The sequence below is a fragment of the Trachypithecus francoisi genome, unplaced genomic scaffold (genome assembly GCF_009764315.1).
Source record: "Trachypithecus francoisi isolate TF-2019V2 unplaced genomic scaffold, Tfra_2.0 Lachesis_group11, whole genome shotgun sequence".
Lineage (NCBI taxonomy): Eukaryota > Metazoa > Chordata > Mammalia > Primates > Cercopithecidae > Trachypithecus > Trachypithecus francoisi.
Genome location: NW_022681456.1, coordinates 57,761,408 through 57,788,096, shown reverse-complemented (window position 1 = coordinate 57,788,096; position 26,689 = coordinate 57,761,408). Strand labels below are relative to the sequence as shown.

The window sequence follows — 26,689 nt, the reverse complement described above, 5'->3', positions numbered from 1 at the left end:
TTGAAGAACAACCACAGTAGTATTCTGAGACAGCACGAGTGTACGGGAAAGCGACTGCCTCTCTCCCACCGCAGTGCCTACTGTAAGTCTTCCTCAGCCCCTGAGACAGATTTATCAGAGCTGATTCATTCTGGAGGAGTTGAAGACTAGATTTGAAGAGTAAAGTAGGAAGGAAGAGAGCAAATAAGTAGAAACTGAAGCATTTTCCTATTACCTTGGGAGCTCTTGAGGCCTGATTCATCCTTCCTGTAAGACCTGCATATGAAACTATGTCCAGCAAAGTCTCAGACTCACCCAACCCTTCCCATGTCCACATTCACAGCTAACAGGAGCCACCAGCACCAAAGTTTAAAGGCCTTGGGAGGCCTGACATAATACAACAATATTTTATTGAGTACCTACTTATGTGCTAAGCACTGTGCTAGTTGCCAAGGTTATAATCATAAGCAAAATAATAGATCATTCTCCATTCTCTGGGTGCTACAGTTCAACGGCAGACACTGACAGAGTGGTGATTCCCATGCCAGTGCTAAACGCTGTAATGTGGGTGGAGGAGATGGAACAGGTTATTCTGAGAGTTCAAGGAAAGGCGAAGGGAGCAATCTTCTCAGGAAATAGTGTCCTCCAAGCTGAGACCTCAAGGATGAAGTGGAAGTAAAGAAAAGACTTCCAGAAGGGGAGACTCAAGAGAAAGCCAGAGCTTTGACTCTGGGTATACAGAAAAACTGGAATGCCTTAGATCCATCTCATACAAGAAAGGAAACCATGTCACCTCCAAATGGAGTATCTTTCTCTTTTTAGTGTTTTATTAAGTAATCCTCCTCGTGGGTTGCAAGGAAAACCCCACCCAGGAAGCAGCCGTCTTTTGTCAACAGGAATTTTCCCTAACTTTGCTTATCTGGTAATTTGTGAATCTGAAGATTGTTCTTATCTGATAAGATTTCAGAATATTAGGAAGACCTTCCAATTCTTCCTGACTTTATCAAAGATGTTTTTGAATGTACTGTTAAGACTAGATATGTGGGCCAGGCACGGTGGCTCATGCGGATCACGAAGTCAAGAGATTAAGACCATCCTGGCCAACATGGCGAAACCCTGTCTCTACTAAAAATACAAAAATTAGCTGGGTGTGGTGGCGTTCGCAGCTACTCAGGAGGCTGAGGCAGGAGAATTGCTTGAACCTGGGAGGCAGAGGTTGCAGTGAGCCGAGATCACAACACTGCACTCCAGCCTGGTGACAGAGCGAGACTCCATCTCAAAAAACAAACGGACAAACAAACAAACAAACTAGATATATGATGGCTGGGCATGGTGGCTCATTTCTGTAATCCTAGCACTTCAGGAGGTCGAGGTGGGTGAATCACCTTGAGGTCAGGAGTTCAAGATCAGCCTGGCCGGCACGGTGAAACCCCATCTCTACTAAAAATACAAAAATTAGCTGGGTGTGGTGGCGCATGCCTGTAGTCCCAGCTACACAGGAGGCTGAGGCAGGAGAATCGTTTGAACCCAGGAGGTGGAGATTTCAGTGAGCAGAGATCGTGCTACTGCACTCCAGCCTGGGCGACAGACTGCGACTTCGTCTCAGAAAAAAAAAAAGACTAGCTATGTGATTATCACATGCACAAAATAAATTTAAAAGCACATACATAGGCACACGGAAACAAAGTTAAAAGAGAGTCGTAGGACAACATAGGTGAAATTCTAAAAATAATAACAGCAAACATTGAATGCTTGCCCTGTATCAGTTACTTTTTCTAATTTTTTTATACATATTATGTCAATTACTGCAATTTACATAGTACGCAAGGTTTGAATCCTGCAGGTACATTTATATGCAAATTTTTGTCAATAAATATGCTTGGCCCTCCATATCAGGTTCTGTATCTGCAACCAAATAGTATTTGTGGGATGCAAATATGGAAGGACAAGCCAGCTTTTCTTATCCACGGTTCCACAGGCCACACTGCAGATCTTAAGAATGCATGGATTTTGGTATCCACAGGCAGTCCTGGAATCAATGTTCCTGTGAATACCAAGGAAAGACTATTATAGGTTCTACTGATATCCGTATTTTCCATATGGGTTAACTAAGGCACAGAGAGTTTAGGCAACTTGCCCAAGATCATACAACCAGTGTAGAGTCAGGATTTGAACTCAGAGTCCATGAGCCTATCTGCAAAGAAAGCCAATCAAGTCAAAGATACTGGCCAGTTCTATGTGGGTTGGAGCTGAACTGAAAGTCCCTACCAAGTACCTTTAGCAACATAAACTGTACCTGTTCCACCTGTTAAATCCTGAAGGCTGAAAACTCCTGAAATGTCCAGATCCCTCCCCAAATTCCTTGAACTGTGTTATTTCCTTTGGGAACCCCTACATTCTTTCATAGAAAAGAACACGTCTGATGTGGTGACTCACATCTGTAACTCCAGCACTTTGGGAGGTCAAGGCTGGAAGACGGCTTGAGGTCAAGAGTTTGAAACTAGCCTGGGCACCATAGCGAGGCCCCGTTTCCATAAGAAACAAAATTATTTTAATTAGCTGAGCGTGGTCACACATGCCTGTGTCCAGTTACTCAGGAAGCTGAGGTGGGAGGATCACTTGAGCTCAGGTGTTTAAGGCTGCAGTGAGCCATGATCCTGTCACTGCACTCCAGCCTGGGCAACAGAGCGAGATCCTATCTCTATTTTCAAAAAAAGTAAGAAAGAAAAGAGGCCGGGCGCGGTGGCTCAAGCCTGTAATCCCAGCACTTTGGGAGGCCGAGACGGGCGAATCACGAGGTCAGGAGATCGAGACCATCCTGGCTAATACGGTGAAACCCCGTCTCTACTTAAAAATACAAAAAACTAGCCGGGCGACGAGGCGGGCGCCTGTAGTCCCAGCTACTCGGGAGGCTGAGGCAGGAGAATGGCGTACACCCGGGAGGCGGAGCTTGCAGTGAGCTGAGATCCGGCCACTGCACTCCAGTCTGGTGGCAGAGCAAGACTCCGTCTCAAAAAAAAAAAAAAAAAAAAAAAAAAAAAAGAAAGAAAAGAATAATTTTTGGTCACTGGAACTGTTACTTCTGGATGACCATGATTATGTTAGATTCATCAAGTTCCTGACACAAAACATGGTAAGTTTGCTTTTCTGAGGAACATTCAAACTAATTTTAAGTTAATACTAAATCTTTACGTGAAGGAATTAAGCCAGTTAGTAGTATTGTGGGGAAGTCATCTAAATAATTTGTGTACTACTCAAAAGAATGACTTTAAAAAGAAACTTAAATTATTTTTTCCCTTTGGTAAAAACTGTTTTAAATTGAAGATTTATTCAGCTACTCATAGTAAAATGGTGCCTGTAACTTTTTAAAAAAATTTTTGAGATGCCAGTTACAGGCCATTTTGTACAGGACATGCTGCTACATGAACAAAACGCTGAAATGTCTAAAGTGGTAAGAATTTTAATTTGTCTGTATCATTTTCTTTTCAAATTTAGTACCATTTTGCTAATTAAAAAAATAATAATCTGGGGGGAATGTTTTTAAGAATATTTATCTGCTTTGGGTTGCAAGTAACAGAAATTCCTTCCTCAAAGTTGCTGAACAGAAGAGAAATAGGTGCTTCTCTGGCTGATAGTAGTAAACAGCCTTGTGGATTGACTCTGAAGCCCTTGTAGATCTTTAATCTTTTCTGTATATTCAGCTAGAAATACACGCTGCCACTATAACAGTCATTTTAAAAAACAAAAATAAAAATCTGACCACCTGACCAACTCTCTTGTTCCAAGAGTTGATAGCTCACAGATCATTTCCATTTTTCCAAAATAAATCAAAGTTGGATGAGATGTGCTCAGAAAAGGACTTTGTAAACACTACTTATTTGAAATAATTGAGCCTCTGTGGTAACATTTAATAATACCTGCAGAGGACTAGGCACAGTGGATCACACCTATAATCCCAGCACTTTGGGAGGTCGAGGTGGGCAGATCGCCTGAGATCAGGAGTTCAAGGCCAGCCTGACCAACAGGGTGAAACCCCGTCTCTACTAAAAATACAAAAATTAGCCAGGTGTGGTGGCACATGCCTGTAATCCCAACTACTTGAGAGACAGAGGCAGGAGAATCACTTGAACCTGGAAGGCGGAGGTTACAGTGAGGGAGATCGTGCCACTGTACTCCAACCTGGGTGACAGAGTGAGACTCTGTCTCAAGAAATAATAATAATAATAATACCTGCAGAACAGATGAACTTTAATCTTCAGGTAAGCAGCTGTGAAGGTGTCTGTATTCGGAAGTCCATATTCTAAAAAATGCAGTAAAGCCTGAAGAGTGGAAGTGGTGCTAGAAACTGGTTTTAATAATTTCAAACCCCAATTTTTTTTAATTTGAAAATATTTTATTGAGAGCAAAGATTTTTTCACTATTTGTATTTATTTATAATTCCTTACTAGTCAAAAGGAAACAAACAATAAAAATCTTTATCTTAAGGAAGCTTGTTTTTTTTTTGTTTTTTTGTGTTTTTTATGAGATGGAGTCTCTCTTTGTTGCCCAGGCTGGAGTGCAATGGCGCCATCTCAGCTCACTGCAGCCTCCACCTCCTAGGTTTAAGCAATTCTCCTGCCTCAGCCTCCCGAGTAGCTGGGATTACAGGCACCTGTCCCCATGGCCCAGCTAATTTTTTGCATTTATAGTAGAGACAAGGTTTCACCATGTTGGCCACTCTGGTCTCGAACTCCTGACCTCAGGTAATCCGCCACCTCAGCCTCCTAAAGTGTTGGGATTATAGGTATGAGCCACTGTGCCTGACCTTTTTTTTTTTTTTTTTTTTTTTTTTAAAGACAGGGTCTCACTCTGTCAGCCAGGCTGGAGTGCAGTGGCACAATCATGGCTCACTGCAGCCTCAACCGCCCAAGACCAAGCAAGCCTCCCACCTCAGCCTCCAGAGTGACCAGGACTGCAGGCATGCACCACTACACTCAGCACATTTTTAATTTTTTGTAGAAACGGGGTTTCACTATGTTGCCCAAGCTGCTCTTGAGCTCCTAGAGTCAAGCAATCCTCCCGCCTCAGCCTTCTAAAATGCCAGTGTTACAGGTGTGAGCTACTGCACCTGGCCTAGGAAGCTTTTAACAAGGGTTATAAAGAGTTTTGTAAATCTGAGAAGTTTATGTGTTTGTCCATTTTAAACTATTCTAAATTCTGATTTAGATGCCTGCAAACATTATCCAGTACCAGGAATGTCAGTCTTAAAATAACAATGACTTCCATATCGATTAGTAAAATCATATTAAAAATTATATTGTAATTCTACATTTTTATTTTTTAACCAATTCTAATTTGCCAACCATGGGAGTATAGAATTTTCTTCTTGGTCTTCAATTTTTAATACATGACTTTAAAAACTAAATATTCCCTCTTTAGGCTGGGCGTGGTGGCTCACACCTGTAATTCCAGCACTTTGGGATGCTGGGGCAGGCGGATCACGAGTTCAGGAGATCAAGACCATCCTGGCTAACACAGTGAAACCCCGTCTCTACTAAAAATATAAAAAAATTGGCCGGGTGTGGTGGCAGGCACCTGTAGTCCCAGCTACTCAGGAGGCTGAGGCAGGAGAATGGCGTGAACCCGGAAGCTGGAGCTTGCAGTGAGCAGAGATCACTGCACTCCAGCCTGGGCGACAGACAGAGTGAGACTCCATCTCAAAAAAAAAAAAAAAATTCCCTCTTTAGTCAAATACTGGTTGATACTCCATCTTGGAAACAGATTGCTATAGGAACTCCTACAGTAAGGAGTATAATGCTTATCCCAATTTTTAAACAAAGGCAATGCCAAATTTATGAAACAATAGATTTGGAGAGCAAAAAGTGATGAATACTATTTTTTAAAACATACAAAACTCACCTGTTATTTTCTATCATTACCCACTGCCCTCGATGAGAAAAAAAAATGAAAATGTTTCCTGATAGTTCATTTATGCACAGCTCTAAGCAATAATTTAATTACTTAACTATGGAATGGTTATTCTAAAGAAATAAATATTACTTTGTCTAGAAAAATCATTAGCATTGTTTTGGTTTTAAATATTTGAAACACTAAGAAAAACATTTGAAGCTCATTTGTAATGATCTTTTTTTTTTTTTTGATACAGGGTCTTGCTCTGTCACCGAGGATGGAGTACAGTGATGCAATCACAGCTCCCTGCAGCCTCCATTTCCCCAGGCTCAGGTGATTATTCTCCTGTCTCAGTCTCCCAAGTAGCTGGGACTGCAGGTGCGTACCATCACATCCAGCTAATTTTTGTATTTTTTGTAAAGACAATGTCCTTTCATGTTGCCCAGGCTGATCTCAAACTCCTGGACTCAAGCAATCCTCCTGCCTCAGCTTTCCAAAGTGCCGGGATTACAGGAGTGAGCCAGGATCCAGTCTCAGGTATTTACTTATATAAAGGGATCTTACCTCTCTGGATGGAAGATACGGATACGGAATTGTCAAAATCCAAATATGTGTATCTGTTGCATTTAAAGTAGCACAGTTTCTCGTGCCTGTTTTTTTTAATAGGCAATTACAACCATTTGAGGTCATGCTGCCTCGCCAAAATTTCAAAGATACAACTGTATTACACCGAAAAGCAGTTGAATTCAAGTGGCTCATTATTTAAGGGGTCAAATCTATTCACGCAATGAGTAAACAATCCTGACTGAATTCAACTGTTTATGGTTCAGGTTGTTTGTTTTGTTTTGTTTTGTTTTGTTTTGTTTTGTTTTAAAGACGGAGTCTCACTCTGTCATTCAGGCTGGAGTACAGTGGTGCAAGCTTGGCTCACTGCAACCTCCACCTCCTGGATTCAAGCAGTTCTCCTGCCTCAGCCTCCTGAGTAGCTGGGACTACAGGCACATGCCACCACACCCAGTGGTGTATTTTTTTTGTATTTTAGTAGAGACGGGGTTTCATCCTGTTGTCCAAGCTGGTCTTGAACTCCTAAGCTCAGGCAACCTGACTGCCTCGGCCTCCCAAAGTGCTAGGATTACAGGCGTGAGCCACCGCGCCCAGCCCGGTTGTTTTCTTTTTTAAATAACTGATTTCCTTCCAAACCTATTCAGTCTTTCTTCCCAAACCATTTATGTGAGTACATGTAACTTTTAACACAAAAGCTGGCAAAAACCCTATATTTACGAGACCTGTTGGTTGACAATAAGTACAAAACTACATAAATACTGATTTTTCTCTGTAGATAAAAATCTTGGATTGCTGTGAAGAAAACTCATTCACTTTAACTTCCTTTAAGAACAAGAACAGATTTCCACGCACTGATTTACACCAGGAAATAGTTTTGTTGGTTATTTACAAATGTTTTTGAAGAATGCAGGTGGGATTACACATGAGGCTGCCACAAAAATAAATGTTAGTAAAATCATGACTCTATTCAGCATTAATCAAAGAGCAGAAGAGAAGTTATTATGAAAAATCTTACTCAGCAAACAATAAAAGATAAAATTCCACTAGTCAAAGAGCAATGTTAAAATAGTTACAAACATGACTTAAATAATGAACACATGTTAACACACATTCAATTCACTGGTGGGGAGCCAGAAGAATGAACAAGCTGGTTTCAAGGCCATTTGGGGACCTGAGTACTCAGAAAAATTAGTGAAATTTGTAAAAGAGAATATATGAACAAGATTACTATGTTAAGTCAAAAGAGGTTAATGTCCTTCAGGGCAATGAAACCATAATCTTTATAGAGTTATCTTTTATACCAGACATAAACCTACAAATCAACATGTGACCTCACAGAGTCTAGGCCTTGTCAGTAGTAAATAATGAGTAATCCTTGGAGGCCTTTTAAACATTTTCCCAATGTGACATTGATAAGACACGCTGTTCCTCTTCTTTTTTTTTTTTTTTTTTTTGAGACAAAGTCTCACTCATGTTGCCAAGGCTGGAGTGCAATGGCGCGATCTCGGCTCACTGCAACCTCCTCCTCCTGGGTCCAAGCAATTCTTCTGCCTCAGTCTCCGGAGTAGCTGGGATTACAGATGCCTGCCACAGTGCCCGGTTAATTTTTGTATTTTTAGTAGAGATAGGGTTTTACCATGTTGGCCAGGCTGGTCTCGAATTCCTGACCTTAGGCAATCTGCCCACCTCAGCCTCCCAAAGTGCTGGGATTACAGGCATGAGTCATTGTGCCCAGCCCCCTCTTTTTTCTTTATTTCCAAGTTTGGAATTTTTTTAAAGAACCTCTGAAGCTGTGCTTAAAACAAATAAAAATGAGATTCTAGTACTACACATCAGAAGAGCTATTATTGAAAAGCCATTCCCAAATTTCGGGTTTTTCTCACCCCTGATTTGAAACAATGATTCTCCATCTCACAAGCCACCAAGTTTGCCTCCCTTTTGTCTCTCCCTATTCTAGTAAAGCCCTCAAAGTTTACTGCGAAAGCCGTCTGGTTCTCTCCTCTGCACACGAGCACAAATTACACAAATTGCTTTCCCACTTTTAGAAGAAATATCACAATCTGCCACACTAATGTCCAACAAATTCCACCTGAGAGAAAAATAATTCTTTTAAGCAAACGTTAGTCTTCACTCTCTTGTCCTTGCCATGCACTAATGACCAATCAGCTACCTTTCTCAGTAATCACCTTCATTTTATTGGAAAGCCAATACTACTCTCCAAGCAAAATAATCACTGTAGCTTAACTTCCTCCTAGGTTTAGTTTTCCAATTCTAAATCGTCTTTGGGGATGCTTTTAAATGTGTCTTAATCTGATAAATGAAAATGCTCTCCTAAAACTCCTAGGACCAAGCACTCACAAAATATTGAAATAAATGAGATTACATTTCCTTTGCCTGTTTATACCTCCTCTCAAAGTAAAACATACAAAACTCAGAAAATAATGTAAATGAAAAATAATCACACACACAAAAAAAGCAAGTAATCACTTAGAGCTGGGAATTTGCCGTTTGTTGAATGTGTTGGATTTTTTGGTGTTTGAGAGTGCCCCTGATCTGCTATAGAAGTCCACGGCACGAAGCTGGGAAGCACCGGCCTCTGCCTACAGCACACACACTCCAGACTTCCTCACAAATGAGGCCCGTGAAGACCAAAATGAAGGGAAAGGCCTAGCATGTAAATATCTCGTTAGCCTGGGCCTGGGCTGGTTGCCCAGCACTGATTGGGTTCCCAGTGACTTCTTTTAGGATTGGGGCCAGGACTTATTTTTATGTTAGATCTTGAAGCAATTTATTCAGTTCCCACAAACCTCCTGGTATTGTGAAAACTTGAGTCCACAGTGGCAGTCTCTGAGAAGGGTGTTTGAGTAGACTAGCCAGGAGAGAGAAAGACAAAATGCCACAAAGACACTTAATGAAGTAGAGAGCCCTACCCCATTGGTCAGAACAGTCCAAGTTGTGATCTGCCAGTCAATCTCCGCAGCTAAATTCCCACACCAGCTTGGGCAATCAGCTGTCACACCCTCCAAGGGAAAACCTCCCATGTAGGAGGTCATGAGGGAAAAGAGGCAATGGATGGGGAAATTTCATGTACTGATCACTAACACATTCCCAATCCTGCACAAGGTGCTTTAGCTAAATTAGTCTTCAAATTAACCCTATGAAGAAGGATAAGAAATAAGAACCTATAGCCACTGTGTCATCAACCCCCATGCTCACCTTTAATTCAATGGACAAACTCAGGCCATATATAAAACTTGGGAAGCCAACTTCAGTGCCAGAGTTAATTATGGAACTTGAATAAAACCAGATTTAATGATTCCTTTTCACTTGACTCCCATCACAGGCTCATTAGTAAGGACAGAAATTTACCCCAAAGTGAATCACACATATGAAGGGCTACTCAGCATTCTTGGAGGATGAATGGTAAATGTCCTCCCAGTTGCCTAGAGACACTGAATATACAAACAGCTATGGCTCATGGAGGGATTTTTTTTTTCTCCCTCCGACCTCTAGCCAGACTTGGGTTGAATATTAAAGGCCAAGTTCTTGGTCACATTCATATCTCCTTGGGCCTCTGGAAGAAGGTTGCGTGGCTTAGCTGAGGTGCAATAGTTAGCACTTTTCAGCAGGCAGGAATCATCTGTGCTGAAGGAAAGATAGCACACAGGGGACCCAAAGTCCTAAGTTTCTTGAAAGTCACAGGACTTTTGAAGAAGACAGGAACTATGATTTTTAACATATGCTACTAAAACTCCAACCTGTGATCCTGAGAAGCTGAGGATATTGAAAAAATCTGATGGTACTAAAGCTTTCCATTCCCAAAGGAAGCAATGACCTTTGACATTTATTCATTCGGTTATTTCTTCAACAGGTAGTTATGGAGAGGTTACTGTAGACTAGAGACCATTCTAGGACTTGGGCAGCAGTGAACAAGACAACAGTGACAAAAAGATTCTTTTGTCCTTCTAGTTAAAGTAATACGTGCTTGGAGACAAAAACTATAAAATGGAGGTAAACTGGAAAGAGTAACCACCTGAATCCTCCCAACCAGGAAAAAAAAACAAAAACAAAAAACCCCAACTGTTAATTTCATGGGGTATACACTGTCCTTTCCAATCTATTTTTTTCTTCTTTTTTCTTTTTTAAAGATAGGACATTTGCTCTGTCACTCAGACTGGAATACAGTGGCATAATGATAGCTCACTGCAGCCTCAAACTCCTGGGTTCAAATGATTCTCCTGCCTCAGCCTCCTAAGTAGTGGGGACTACAGGTTCTCACCACCACACCTGGCTGCTTTTAATTCTTTGTAAAGACAGGTCTCACTATATTACCCAGACTGGTCTTAAACTCCCAGCCTCAAATGATCCTCAGGCCCTGGCCTTCCAAAGCACTGGGATCATAGGTGTAAGCCATATTTGCAGTCCAGTTAAAGACTAATTTCCTAATTCCAACAATAAGACTAGTAAGACTTTTTTCTTTCTAACAAGTGGTTAGAGTCAATAGAAATGAAGAAAACAAAAAGGAAAATTCAACGGATCCCCAAGCCCTCCTCACCCCCTGGGCTGCTGGCCAGGAGAGAGCAAGTGCTGCAGCCCCCACAGCTCCCAGTTGACTGCAGGAGTGAAGGGGCAGCATCATGATAGCCTCAAATACCTACAGGCCCTGGTTCATAGCCTTGGGTTCACCTGCCCAGGCAGGGGAGAGAAAATTCCATCAGTGAGTATAGCAACACACTGTCCTGCAGGCTTGACCCTTTTATCAGGTTACAGGCAGGAAGGCCAAAATTTAACTGGGTGTGGTTCCAGCTCTTACGGAGAACAGCAGGCAAGTGTGGACTACTTGGCACCTGTATAAATAACATGCAATTTCTTCCACACTATATACTCTTAAAGCCAATCGCATTGTTATTCAAGTTAGCACTTCTGCCTAAATTCAATCTATTGCACTTTGACACAGTTGCAAAACATAAGGTCCTAGTTTTTAATTTAAGAGAAGTCTGGTACCCAAAGCTTTGCTTGTAGAGACCAAACCCTACACAAAAGGAAATTATCTCAAACCATACCAGAGCATCATTTTAAATTCTTCTGTCAGTGCACCAAAGTTTATTTTATCAATTTTTTTTTTAATTATCTTCCAATTTTTTTTACTATAACAGTCCTGCAATGAACATCCTGATAGCTAAATGTTTGTGAAACAGCTTTATTATGGCCTTAGGATAAATTATTTGAAGTAGAATTGTCAACTCAAAGGGTATATACATTTTTATGGCTTTTGAAATCAAATTGCCAGATTGCTCCCTCAGAAAAGTTATCCTAGTCTTTATCCCTGCTAGTCTTTTTTGGAAGTGTTTATTTCCCTGTAACTTTCTTTACATTGGATATTACCATAAAACAAAATTGTTAATTTGATAGATGAAAAACATAATTTCAAGGCTTTCCTTTGTATTCCTATATTATTAATGAAGCTGAAGATAGTTTTATATGCTTACTATTTACAGTTGTCCCTCAGTATCCATGGGGTATTGGTTCCAGGACCTCTCGTAGGTACCAAAATCTGCAAATACTCGCTCTTGCAATATAAAATGATATAGTATTTGCATATAATCTATGCACATTTCCCTGTATACTTATTTTTTATTTTTTATTTTTTGAGATGGAGTTTCGCTCTGTCACCTAGGCTGGAGTGCAGTGGCACCATCTTGGCTCCCTGCAACCTTCACTTCCCGGTTTTAAGTGATTCTCCTGCCTCAGTCTCCTGAGTAGCTGGGATTACAGGCACCCACCACTACGCCTGGCTAATTTTTGTATTTTCAGTAGAAACAGGGTTTCATCATGTTGGTCAGGCTAGTCTTGAAATCCTGGCCTCAGGTGATCTGCCCGCCTCAGCCTTCCAAAGTGCTGGGATTACAGGCATGAGCCACTGCACCTGGTCTCTACTGTATACTTTTTTTTTTTTTTTTAAGATAGAGTCTCCCTCTGTCACTGGGGCTGGAGTGCTGTGGCGCGATCTTGGTTCCCTGCAACCTCCACCTCCCAGGTTCAAGCAATTCTCCTGCCTCAGCCTCCTGAGTAGTTGCGATTACAGGCACCCACCACTATACCCAGTTAATTTTTTGTATTTTTTAGTAGAGACAGGGTTTCACCATGTTGGCCAGGCTTGTCTCAAACTACTGACCTCGTGATTCACCCTCCTCGGCCTCCCAAAGTGCTGGGATTACAGGCATGAGCCACCCCACCCAGCCTCCTGTATACTTTAACTAGTCTCTAGATTACTTACAATATCTAATAAAATGTAAATGTTATGTAAAAGGTTATTATACTGTATTATTTAGGGAATAATGACAAGATCTAAAAGTCTGCACATTTTCAGTGCAGAGATAATTATTATTTTTTTGAAATGCTTTGATTCACAGTTGGTTGAATCCACAGATGCAGAATCCACAGATAGAGGTGGCCGACTGTCATATGAATGAATTGCTCATATGCCTTGTAAGTGTTCTGTATATAGTAAAGATATTAACCCTTTACATGTATATACTTTGTAAAAAATGAGCTTCTATAATTTACATACTATGCCTAATAGTTTTCGTTTGCCTTGCCCTATATGTCATTTAAATGATTCCTTTCTTCCCTCCTTGCTCCATTTATGACTTTCCTAATAATATTTCTAAAAGACCATTATCATCTTGAAAGAGCTCAGCACATAACCCCTGACGCAGGGGAGTCACAGGGTTGTGGCAGGCAACTCTGTTCAATTTGTATGAAAAAATGTCTTGCATTTTTTCACTTTTTTGACTGTGCTTGAAATAATATTTTACATCATGATTCAGTGTACCTCATGTAAGTATATATGTAAATATACATAGGTAAAGCATGTTAAGTAAATGTATATATCATATACAAGTATACAGGTATAAAATAAATAAAAGTTTTCTAAAACAGTACTATTCTTTTTTTAAAAAAGTTTACCTACTGTACTTTCTGTTGTCTTAGGATAGATGCATGAGAAGAAAGCACACTTGATAAGGTGAGAACTCAAAAGAGGCAGGTTTCAGTATGTTGCCCAGGCTGCTGGGCAGTCGCTCTTCACAGGTATGATGCCAATACTTATCAGTGCGGGAGTTTTGCACTGCTCTGTTTCCAACCTGGGTCAGTTCACCCCTCTTTAGGCAACCTGGTGGTCTCCTGCTTCTGGGAGGTCATCCCACTGATGCTGAACTTAGTGCAGACACTCAACTGGCATCACGCACTACAGCCCAGAACTCCTGGACTCAAGCGATCCTCCCACTTCAGCCTCCTGAAGAGCTGGGACTATAGACGCATGCTATCATGCCTGGCAGTACTATCCTTAATACCTGCCTTGTACACAGATATTTTTCCTTTTTTCATAGGCTAGTTGATATCAAATTAAGTTGAATTCTTGAACCATTAATAATACCCAACCCACAGTTGGAGAAACACCATAATAATTGAAGATGCTCTGGATCCAGGAAAGAAATATAAGTATAAGCATCCTTATGTTTTCAGAGTCTAATTAATTAAAAGAAGAGTTTCTGGAATTGGGCTGCTTAGTTCAAAATCTGGTTTATGAACCATGGGAACTTGGGCAGGTTTCTTCATCTCTCTGCCTAGTTTATTTAACTGTCAAATGGGGACAGTATTAATTCCTACCTTATAGAAAAGTCATGAGAGTTAAATGAGATGATACGTGTACAATACTTAAGAAGCATGTGAAAAACATTCAAAAATGCTATGAGATAAAAGTATACGCATCCTTATGTTTTTGGAGTCTAATTAACAGAAATCTGTATTATGTTATCTGAAATATGAATAATACATGTTATCTGAAATATGTATTATACACATATCATCTCATTTAAACTCTCATGACTTTTCTATAAGGTAAGGATTAATACTGTCCCCATTTGACAGTTAAAGAAACTAGGTAGAGAGATGAAGAAACCTGCTCAAGTTCCCACGGTTCATAAGCCAGATTTTGAACTAAGCAGCCCAATTCCAGAAACTCCTCTTTTCAGCTCCTCTGACCTTCCACTTGCTCTACTGCAGCCCAATATGAGCCCAGGAGCACTAACCCCTAAGAGTGGAAGAAAACTGACTGCAAAATTTAGCACCAAAGCTACAGAAAGGTTTGAGAGTTGAATAAACCATAAGGTACTGGGACAGGAGAGAGATTAGGAAGCAGAGAGTGAGGGTGAATGAGGGTCCGCCCTCAGAGTAGCCATAGGCAGTTTGCAAAGAACCTGTTCTTTTCTAAAATCTTTTCTGTTTCTGCCGAAGGTGGAGTAGGTAGAAGAAACACAAAGCTTAAATAAAACAAGTGCAGGAGGAATATTAGGTCACTGGGTCTGGTTTATCTGTCAAGACTAGGCAGAAATCTGTAATGAAATTCCACTGTAAACATATATATGCAGGTATTTGTCCATCTTATTTTTTAGACGCAAATCTTTATTGGAGTGTATAAGTAAGGGTGGGAGGGAAAGGGAGCTGAAGCCATTTCTTTGAGGCTAGGAACTGTAACAAAGGCTATCCCCAGGCAAAATTTGGCCTTTATGATGTTAATTGAGGCATACCTTCCTGCTATCCAGGTTTTAGCAGAGTCCAGAGCCTTAAAGGAGAGTCTGCCAGAATTTGGGCTTTTGTAGTCACTTGCTCCAAACTTCTTTTTCTTTTCTTTAATGGCTTACTATTTGTGTTGAAGTTCAAAACTTAGCTTCTTCTACTGGAAGAAGATGATGGGTTTGGTTTTCTAATAAAAAGACTACCATCAAAGTGACAGGAAGTCTCATTCATGCAAGTCTTTAAAAACTGCCACAGTAATTCAGGCCAGCATTTAGCAACATCACAACCAGGAAGTCCTATTTTAGATCTAATCTACATCCATCTTGCTGCAATTTATAAATAAATGTTGGCTTCCCACCCCAGCCCTAGAGTGCTGAATGCCCAAGGAAAATTTAAAACAGTAATTGAGTGCATACCAAGCAGAGTCGTCAGCAGAGTTCATTCATTTGCATACAACACATTGTGATCCTCGGATAAAAGATGCTACGTTTGTACAAAGCCTTGCTAATGTTTTTTACAAATTAGTCTCATAATTAAACTCCTGCAAATAGTAATTGCAAATACTTACTTCATTACTAAATTCCTATTCAGAAAAGAAAACTCCAGCTCATTTACTTATTTTATTGTTGGACAGATATGTACAATGGATCTTTATCTGAAGACATAGGGCACTGAGCTCTTGCTGAGATAAATTAGGAACAATGCTGAGATAAATTAGGAACAATGCTTTCAAATCCTGTGCACCAGAAAAAAAAAAAAAATGTGCTTCAGCTTTGCAGGTGTTGGCTGGAGGTGGAGTTTCATGGTTGCATATTAACTCTCTGACCTCCCCTCGATAGCCAGGTGACAGCTGCAATGAGGTTTCTTTGAAGTGTGACATTCCTTCGGTACTTCAAAGGACCCAGGCCTCTGAGGCAGGTATGTTTGCTGGCCACACCTGGTACCTGCCAACCCCACTGTAGCAGCTGGCGGACAGGAAGTTCCTAGGAACCAGCCCAGGGTCTCTCTAATGAAGTACATCTGACTGATACTGTTCCAAAGTGGGAGAGAAGGGCCCTGAGATGAATGAAGAGCTTCAGGCTCTGTCCCCTTCTAAGGAAGCAACGCCTCCTCCACCCAGGTCAGCACTTCATAGCCAGGAAAGCAGCAAGTATGGAATTTTGACTAGAAAGTGCCCTTTGTGAAAATCAAACTTTATTCACAAAGGCAAGAGGTCTGAGCAGATTGCTAAAGAGAGACTTAGTTAAATGTGAAATGTGAGCAGAATGCTAAGGCTGAAAACTATTGCTGGGAAAGGTAAATGTGAAACCACCCTAATAATTGAATCCAACATGCCAAAGGGAGCACTTTGAGGTCAGACCTAGAATAGGAAAATAACCCTGGCCTCAATCCAAGTTGGTTAAAAAGCACTTAGCACATTCAGTATACTCCACACCACTGCCAATGCCCCAAAACAACAACCTTTTGGTGGTTCTTCTGAGTAACAAATTTTGGGGGTTTTTTGGTTTTGTTTTGTTTTTTAAGATGGAGTCTCACTCTGTCACCCAGGCTGGAGTGCAGTGGTGCGATCTCGGCTCACTGCAACCTCTGTCTCCCGGGTTCAAACGATTCTCCTGCCTCAGCCTTCCCAGTAGCTGGGACTACAGATGCCCGCCACCACACACAGCTAATTTTTGTATTTTTAGTAGTCAGGGTTTCACCATATTGGCCAGGCTGGTCTCGAACTCCTGACCTGGTGATTCACTTGCCTCAGCCTCCCAAAGTGCTGGGATTACAGGTATGAGCCACCGCACCTGGCCCTGAGTAACAAGTCTTACTGAGTCCCTACAGTACATGACCTGGTGTCAGGAAGATGAATAAAACACAGTGCTTCTCATTTATGGTCTGGTTGAGACTTTCAGCTGTATCTCTCCCTGTCAGGCATTTAGCCTCTAAAAACAGATGCCCTCAGGTCTGAATCAGAGCCCTTCCATTTGCTATGAGTCCTTGGGCAAATGGACTTAATTTTTTTGTCTCAGTTCCACCCTCAGAGAGTAGCAATGAGGATAAGAGAGAATGCATGTGCAATGACTAGGACAGTGTCTGGAGTTCAACAACAGCTCAACAAATATGAGCTAATACTCTTACAGCTATTACAAGGAAGAAGATGATAAGGTGGGATGTGGTCTTGCAAAAACCACTGTCCCACCCAGCTTATGGATCACATTGACTGTCAATGAACTGTAGCTGCACTCATAACTCACTTGTTTCTGGAGGAAGAAAGGTCTTACACTAGCTGTTTATGTTCCACAGGAGAATGCTATGAACCTAGGAATCAGGTCTCTGGTGTTTTTTGTATGTTTGTTTGTTTTTGGTTTTTTTTTTTTTTTGGAAACAGGGTCTCACTGTGTTGTCCAGGCTGGAGTGCCATGGTGCAATTTTGGCTCACTGCAGACTTGACCTTCTGGGCTCAAGCAATCCTCCCACCTCAGCCTCCTGAGTAAGCTGGGACTAGGCATGCACCACCATGCCTGGCTAATTTTTGTATTTCTCATAGAGATGGAGTCTTGCCATGTTGCCTAAGCTAGTCTCGAACTCCTGGCTCAAGCAATCTGCCCACCTCCTCAGCCTCCCAAAGTGCTGGGATTCAGGCATGAGCTACTACATCTGGCCTCCAGTGTATTTTCCGACAGCATCTGGCGTGGAAGCCAATGCAATGGACCTCACCCTGGCAAGGCATGGCAGTGAGCTGGAAGAGCCTATGCTGACCCACCCACTACCTCCCAGTAGCATGCACACACAGTGCTCAGCTCATGGGCTTGTGGTGAGGATTAAATGAGATCATGAGGGTGATGCTCTTAGTGTAGTGGCTGGCACATACTAAGGATTCAATACTTGTTTACTACTCTTATAATGTTAAGATAGAACTATTGTCCCTGGAATAGCAAGTGATTCTTTTTTTTTTTTTTTTTTTTTTTTTTTTTTTTTTTGGAGACAGAGTCTCACTCTGTCGCCCAGGTTGGAGTACAGTGGCACGATCTCGGCTGACTGCAACATCCGCCTCCTGGGTTCAAGCAATTCTCTGCCTCAGCCTACCAAGCAGCTGGGATTACAGGTGCTCACCACCACACCTGGCTAATTTTTGTAGTAGAGACTAGGCCAGGCTGGTTTTGAACTCCTGACCTCGTGATCCACCCACCTCGGCCTCCCTAAGTGCTGGGATTACAGGCATGAGCCACCATGCCTGGCCAGCAAGTGATTCTTTTCCATAAATACATCCATTCCCATCACTGAGCTAGCCCTTCCATATAATGCAAGATAACTGTAGAAAGAAGACAAAGGCAGAGAGTGAAAGGCTCATTTAGCTTTGCATCGTCACATGCATTATAGAATATGGTCAGAGAATAGCTTCAGAATTGAGAAAGATCTGGGTTGGAATCTTGACTGTACAGGTTAGTAACCAAATTACTTAGCCTCTCCACGTCTCAGCATCCTCATCTATAACATGGAGAGAGGGGTTGTACAAATGAAACATAAGGTATGTAAAATATCTAACCCAATGCCTGTTAGAACACACCTAATAAGATACACTCATGGCACCAACTTTCTCTCATGGTTCTCTCTTCAAGCATTTTATATATTCCCTTTCAACAAGTACTTTGTAAATTCTAATGGCTGTAAAAATTGGCTTGCAAAATAGCATAAGATTGCATGATGGCAAACATCATTGCTTTCCTCCAGAAAGCATGAACTAGAGAACCTAGCACGGCAGCATATCAGCTGTGCTTCCCATCCAGAGGTAAGGCTGGGCCCAGCCAGAAGGGAAAGGCAGAAATTTACTCTGATTAACACCAACCCTTCTTTTTGACTACCTCCCAACAACTTTGTCTCCATTACCAACTAGGCAGTACCTTCCAGGCCTTTAACACACACACACACACACACACACACACACACACACACAGAGAGAGAGAGAGGAGAGAGAGAGAGAGACCTACATTTTATTTATCCCCCTCTTTTCTTCATATAGGTAGGAGTATGTAGTATGATGTGGTAGAAATGGCCTGAGCTTTGAAGCCAGACATGCTGGTGGTTTCCCAAAGGAAACTGGTTCAAATTGACCCCGTTTTGCTAAGGCCTCACCCCAATCATTTCTACTTTCTCTGTCAAGGTCAAGGCATGTACAATCTCTCACCTAAACCTCATAAAACAACCCCTGTCCAGACTCTTCACTCCACAACAATTCTCCTCTGTTCATTTCTCATTGGCTGCCATGAGGATCTATGTCCACATTTTACCCACCTCCTCCCCCACTGAACAACAATTCTGTGAGTATGACAGCGATGAACATTAATACTGCTACTATCACTGTTATGACAGCTTGTCTTTATTAAGGCATTGTGCTAAGGGCTATGGATATGTTAGATAATGTTATTTCTCTTAACAACCCTGTAAACTGAGTATTATTTTTCCAGTTTTACAAATAAGAAAACTAAGACTCAGAGAACTTGGGTAAACTGCCCAAGGCCATAAGTCTCAAATATAGAAGCTCTGGAATTTCAAACAGGTTAGTTCATTCAATAGTATATCCATCAATTCATTCCCTCAACATTCAAAATAGTTTTTGAGTGTATTCACTGTTCCAGGAACCAGTGAAGCTAAGTTTTGGTTATCAACAAACAAAATGGCTGCTATTCTTGTCTTACAGGGATTTATCTTCAGTCTGATTCCAAATCCTGTTTCTTTACCACTACATGTATCATTTCCCAAATTGGGGATCAAACAGTCATACCAGTTAGTATAGTATACCTTAACCTGGAAAAGGACTGACACCCTCACTTACCTGGAGACTATAGCCTGATATACCCTGCCATCACCCTTCATGAGCAAAAGGAAAAACTTCTAAATACTTCTAGAAAATTCAGACTATATTCTGGAAGTACAACTCTGGAAGCCTGGGACCCCTGCACTCTAGTTCTGTTCAATCTGAATATGGCACTAATGTGGAAGTCCATGAGTGTCTGTCACTCACGGCTGGCCACACCCCCTATTCTTGCACAGGTTCCCTCCCTGCCTGAGGGAAGTATTTCTAACAGATATTTCAGTTCACATCCTTGTCAGGCTGGCCTTGCCTCGCTTCTAGGATTATTTCTCTGTCTACTACACACAGCCAGGCCACACAGGTAGGTTCCTACTTAGTATTTTAGTATGATTTCAGAAACACTGAGAAGCTAACGGTACCACCTCCTTCTCCAGGGCTACTGCACTGCCCATCTCCAGGGACACAGACAAGGTGTGACAGGTGCTCCTGGGAGAAGAGGCTCTGTCTCTCCTCTCCCACAATACACTATTAATTCCTTACATACTCTCAGATGCCCCCAGATACACCAACCTTTCCTTCTGTATTTAGAAAATTTTAAATGCAAATGCCCTTCTAAAAGATCATATTTGGCAGACAGCGACAGACAGAGCTGCGGACCCAATTGGAACCTCTAGCTTAAGAGTGATCATGTTTCTCCAGTATTACCTCAGTGAGCAGGGAGATTGGGTCTATACACTGGAGAAATTTGACCAGATGGGACAACAGATCTGCTCAGCCCTTCCTGCTCAGTTCTCCCCAGATGACAAATACTCCCGACACCAAATCACCATCAAGAAATGCTTCAAGGTGCTCATGACCCAGCAACTGCACCCTGCCCTCTGAAGGTCCCTTAAACTGATGTCTCTTCGGCCACTTGTTACCCCTCAGAGACTCCGTAACCAAACTCTTCAATCTATGAGCCCTGATGCCTTTTTTGCCAGCCATACTCTTTGGCATCCAGTCTCATCATGGTGATTGATCATGCTTGTGCGAGACAATCATGGTGGCATCACTTGTAAAGGGAACACATTTAACTTTTTTTCTCATATTTTAAATTATTGCAAGATTATTAAAGATAAAATGATTTTAAAAAAAAAAGATCATATTCACACTAAGAGTCAAATCTTTTCCTGATGATATTTGGGGGTGGGAGTGGTAGAGAAGTGAGGGTGGAACACTTTGTGGCAGCCAAAATTGAAGGAGAATTTGGAGCATAGAAAAAAGTACTGAGGGCTGCACGTGGTGGCTCACCCCTGTAATCCTAACACTTTGGGAGGCTGAGGCGGGAGGATCATGAGGTCAGGAGATTGAGACCATCCTGGCTAACACAGTGAAACTCCGTCTCTACTAAAAACGAAAAAAAAAAAAAAAAATTAGCCGGGCATGGTGGCAGGCACCTGTAGTCCCAGCTACTCAGGAGGCTGAGGCAAGAGAATGGTGTGAACCTGGGAGGCGGAGCTTGCAGTGAGCTGAGATCGTGCCACTGCACTTCAGCCTGGGCGACAGAGCGAGACTCCATCCCCCCCCAAAAAAAAGAACTGAGGCCACCAGGGACAGATATTGCCCATGTCTGACCCCCTATGCCAAATTTGGGCCTGGTTTTCAAAGTCACAAATACCTCAAACCAAGGATAAAATACATTGAAATATAAGACACTGCTTTCTTTCCCTGTTCTTTACTTGTAACATCCCCCCCACATAAAATTCTGACACACTTTAGAGGGAAAAAAATGATTTTTATAATGCCAAACCATCATATATTTTCTAGTTCTCAGAAGATTGATTGTAATGTGTTCACAGGCATATCATTTTAAGGAGACAACTCAAGTTTCAGCAAGGAGGCATTCCTTGGTCACGTTCATAAGAAAATATAGCCTGTATTTCACGAATAAGATGGGTTTCATTTAATATTCATTAAAGTGTGACTTACTTTCAGCTCATAAATCTTGAAAACAGATTCTGGCCCCCCAGTGCACTATTTTCATTGGCTAAGTCACTTTTTCTTTCCCTGACACTTTATAGTTTGTGTTTCAATATGAGACCAGCTAGTTTTGCCAGTGGGGGTTTCTGGTTTGACTTTACAAGAAAACACTGAACAAAATCCTCAAAGACTCACAACAGGTGTTCTATTTTCACCTCATGGTGAAATAGTACATTGTGTAGTAATGAAAAGGGAGTGCAAAAGGTAAGACAATGAAATATCCAGCCCAGCAGGATAGAAGATCTGAGATTTGGCTGGTTGGAAGTTTCAGAGCAGCTGTCATATTTGAAAGACTAAGTGCACATCTCTATAAATGCACTTAGTTCATCTACCCCTTTTAAAGAAATCATCATTGCTAATGACATAAACTTTTTTTTTTTTTTTTTTTTTTTGAGACGGAGTCTCGCTCTGCCGCCCAGGCTGGAGTGCTGTGGCCACATCTCAGCTCACTGCAAGCTCCGCCTCCCAGGTTCACGCCATTCTCCTGCCTCAGCCTCCCAAGTAGCTGGGACTACAGGCGCCCGCCACCCTGCCCAGCTAATTTTTTTGTATTTTTTAGTAGAGATGGGGTTTCACCGTGTTAGCCAGGATGGTCTCGATCTCCTGACCTCGTGATCCGCCCGTCTCGGCCTCCCAAAGTGCTGGGATTACAGGCTTGAGCCACCGTGCCCGGCCGCTAATGACATAAACTTGATAAAGAATGTTCAAACTCAAGTTGCAGATAGAGTGTGTCTGACAAAGTTTTGGGGGTGATGGTGGCAAGAGAATGGCCATTTTCAACAGAAAGAGGATGCAGATCTCATTTTTATTTTGAGGATGCAGATCCCATTTTTCTGTCCACATGACAGGTATGGACTAACAACACTCTATGTGGCCTAAAAACCAACCAAATCAAGTTTCTATCAAGACAGAAGAGGCAGGACAGCCAAGGAATTGAGCATAAAGGACACTTTACTGTGAGAACTAGCCTTGACTTGACGTGTGAGTAATGCCCTCCCTATATTGGGCTTAACTTCCAGGTAGCTCTTTAACTAAGGAAAATAATCAAAATAAGAATGACGATGACAATGTTAGCTAAGATTTATCAACTGCTTAATGTGGATCAGGCACTATTCTAAACACTTTACTTACAGAAATTAACTTAATCCTGACAACAGCCCTACATGCAAGTGCACTGATTATCCCCATTATACAGATGAGGAAACCAAAGGCTGGGGAGTTAAATGACTGGCTCACGGTCACACAATTAGTAAGGAACAAGCCAGGATGAAACAGCTAAAGAGGAAAGTTTTGGATGGGCTCATGAGTACACATCATTACGAACATTATGTAGCCTCTTGTTAATGTTCTTTGCCGTTAGGTGTCAGGAAACATAAGACCTCAACCAATCTTCATATACAATGAAGTGATATAAGAAGATTTGGTAATCCAGGGAATCTCAAAAGTTCTTCAGAAATGTTTAACCTATTTCAAAAATTTGAGTTACTCTGAGCACACTATTCCTCATTACAGAAAGTGCTTAATAAACTTCTGTATGCTCCTATTACTATTTTTCACGCTCTAAGTGTATTGTTCATGTAATCCTCACAAAAATCCAATGAGGTGGGTGCCATTATGATTCCCCTTTACTGATGTGGAAACTAAGAAAAGGAGAGGCTAAATAACGTCCCATGTTTACACAGTTGAGACATGGTTTTCCCGGGATTCCAACCTGGACTCAGTACTCAGGGAAAGGATACATCTGTTGTGTTCATTGTTCAGCCACATACCTGGAACATCCATCTGTTGAGTGATAATGAATATCTGTTGCTTAACAATATTTGTCAAACTGAATTAATATTATTATCAGACACGAATGTGAGTACCCAAAGACTCTTGTTTCCCTGATTACATGTAAATCTGTATCCCTTTTGGTGTCTCAAACCAATAAATAATTCCAAGGGGAAAATCTGTATGATCCTAACTAGTAGGCTCTTATTCTTTTCTCTCTCTGCCTACTAAAAAAGCCTACTCCTGGCTGGACGCGGTGGCTCACACCTGTAATCCCAGCACTTTGGGAGGCCAAGATGGGTGGATCATGAGGTCAGGAGATCGAGACCATCCTGGTTAACACGGTGAAACCCCATCTCTACTAAAAATACAAAACTGAGCTGGGTGTGGTGGCGGGTGCCTGTAGTCCCAGCTACTTGGAAGGCTGAGGCAGGAGAATGGCGTGAACCCGGGAGGTGGAATTGCAGTGAGCCGAGACAGCGCCACTGCACTCCAGCCTGGGCAACAGAGCAAGACTCCATCTCAAAAAAAAAAAAAAAAGCCTACTTGTTTTTTCAGGGTCTAGTGTTCTCTTCTCTGGAAGATTTCTCTGATCACTGCAACAAACTTAGTTATTTTCTCCTATGTGCTCTATAACCAGAGATCTTTATATTTAAATGTGCATACAGGCCAGGCACAATGGCCCAAACCTGGAATCCCAGCACTCTGGGAGGCTGAGCCAGCTGGATCACTTGAGCCCAGGAGTTCAAGACCAGCCTGGGCAACATGGTGAAATCCCATCTCTATAAAAAAATACAATGATTAGCTGGGCGTGGTGATGAGCACCTATCATCCCAGCTACTAGGAAGGCTGAGGTGGGAGGATTGCTTGACACCTGCAGGTCATGGCTGCACTGAACCATCATCATGCCACTTGCACTCCAGCCTGGGCAACAAAGCAAGACCCTATCTCAAAAAAAAAAAAAAAAGTGCATCCAAGCCACCTGGGGATCTGTTTTTTTTTTTTTTTTTGAGGCGGAGTCTCGCTTTGTCGCCCGGACTGGAGTGCAGTGGCCGGATCTCAGCTCACTGCAAGCTCCGCCTCCGGGTTTACGCCATTCTCCTGCCTCAGCTCCCAAGTAGCTGGGACTACAGGCGCCTGCCACCTCGCCCAGCTAGTTTTTTTTGTATTTTAGTAGAGACGGGGTTTCACCGTGTTAGCCAGGATGGTCTCGATCTCCTGACCTCGTGATCCGCCCGTCTCGGCCTCCCAAAGTGCTGGGATACAGGCTTGAGCCACCGCGCCCGGCAGATTCTGATTCAGTAGGCCTGGGATGGAGCCTGAGATTCTATATTTTTAATATCCACTGATGCCGATGTTCTTAGCCTTGGTGCCACACTTTGAGAAGAGCAAAGCTCTATATCACTTCATCGCATATGAGGGTCAGTTGAGGACCTCACTTGCCTTGCTATACTGTGAGTTCCTTCTGCGCGGGAGCTCTTTCTTACTCTTCCTTATGTCTGGCACAACATTCTACTTCAATTATTTTGAAGCATTCTCGAAATAGGAGGAACCTGTTGGTTTCTCACCAAAATCCTGGAACTGGAATCTGGAGAACCAATTTCACTATCCTGCTGCAGGCTTGGAGAACTTGAAAACCTTGCCCCGAATTAGCAGGTGATCCCAAGCTCTTGCCAATGGTCAGATTTGTAGATTTCATCTGCTCCAGTTCTCCCTAATGAGCCTAGCATCATTCTTAGCCAGTGGTGTAGTCCCAGAGGACTCTGGGGAAATGGGCATGTGTGGACATCTTAGGTAGTCACAGTGGCTGGGGAGCGCCTAGCAGTTAGTGAGCAGGCCCCGTGGTACTACTGTGCAGGACAGTCTAACACAAGAATTGTTTTGCCCAAAACACCAGGAAGGGAAACTCACAAAAGATAAGATTACGCCCAAATTTCAGGCTTGAATTTGCCAGCAGCAGAGAAGCAGCACAGCTAGTGGTTAAGAGCCTGGACTGAGATCCAGGACCTGCCTCTATTGGCTCAATGGCCATGAACAAGTGACTTCACCCCTTTTCTGTTCCTTCCTCTGCAAAACGAAGGTGTTAAAGATCATACCTATTTCACCAGCTGGTGGGAAGGTTTAAAGGAAAAATTGCATATAAAGTACACGATGAGCTCTCAGTAAATACAACACATCATATTGTCACTATTACACTTTTTTGTTTTGCATGTTGCTCATTTCAAACATGGTAATAATTGGAAATGGTCAAATTATTGGTCATCTCCCATCTAAACAAGAGAAAATCCATTTTGTCAAAGCCAGCCTGGTAATGTTTGTCTCCAGAGTCTGTTTTGGGTCCTGTTTCTCCTCCCCCGACCCACCACTTCCTTCCTCAAGCACCACTTTCCTTCCTTCTGGAGCCCTCTGGCTACCCAGGAACACCATTTCAGCCCCAAATGGGGTAGAAGTAGGGCTGGGTTGGGGTTTGACCTCCCAGAGCTAAGTGCTCTGGTTTCCTTCTCTTCCTTTGATAAAACTCGCCCAGTATATTCCTCTGAAACTGCTGCTACAAAATCTTAACACCCTCCCAGGGAACTTATTTGTGCTTTGGCGGAGCCCTATACAGACACAATCTCTTACCCAAGAAAAAACTCAAATGGGGAGGGATGGGGTGGAGAAGGGGTTACTCACTAATGTATGAGCCCTTTTTCTAGAAAGCTCTTTTCTCCTTAGACATCTGATGAACTAATTTTGTATAAACTTCAGACACGGTGTCTTCTGTGAAGTTTTCACACCTCCAACCCCCACCCCATCAAAGTTAGGCAGATTCTTATCTGTGATCCCATCCCAAGCAGCACATGACTCCACTGCATTATGCTGTAATTCTTCATTCCTATGTGACAAAGTGTCCATCCACCCCATCCCTTTTGAGGTTCTCCTTTCTTTGATGAATTTGGGGAAATGCGGAGATTGCCTGCCTTGAGTCAGCACAGGCTGCACCCAGCTTCCACACCACTCTACTCATTCCCAGTTGCCTTTGAGATGCCAGGTGACAGTTCTCAATTCCTGCTGCTTTGTTATGCAGAGCCAAAAGCTTTCTCTGAA

General features: G+C 42.2%; 1 protein-coding gene and 1 long non-coding RNA gene across 2 annotated transcripts; both read left to right on the top strand.

The window, feature by feature from the left end:
* The first annotated feature begins 1,444 nt into the window (after positions 1–1,444).
* LOC117091015 lies at positions 1,445–24,553 on the top strand. The gene is made up of 2 exons (XR_004440210.1): positions 1,445–1,513; positions 24,483–24,553. It is a non-coding gene; the product is annotated as an uncharacterized LOC117091015 (long non-coding RNA).
* On the top strand, positions 20,466–20,923 carry LOC117091014 (H/ACA ribonucleoprotein complex subunit 3-like). Its single transcript, XM_033223522.1, has one exon. It carries the CDS (start codon positions 20,501–20,503, stop codon positions 20,693–20,695), a length of 195 nt encoding a protein of 64 aa, XP_033079413.1. The 5' UTR covers positions 20,466–20,500; the 3' UTR covers positions 20,696–20,923.
* Positions 24,554–26,689: the final 2,136 nt, after the last annotated feature.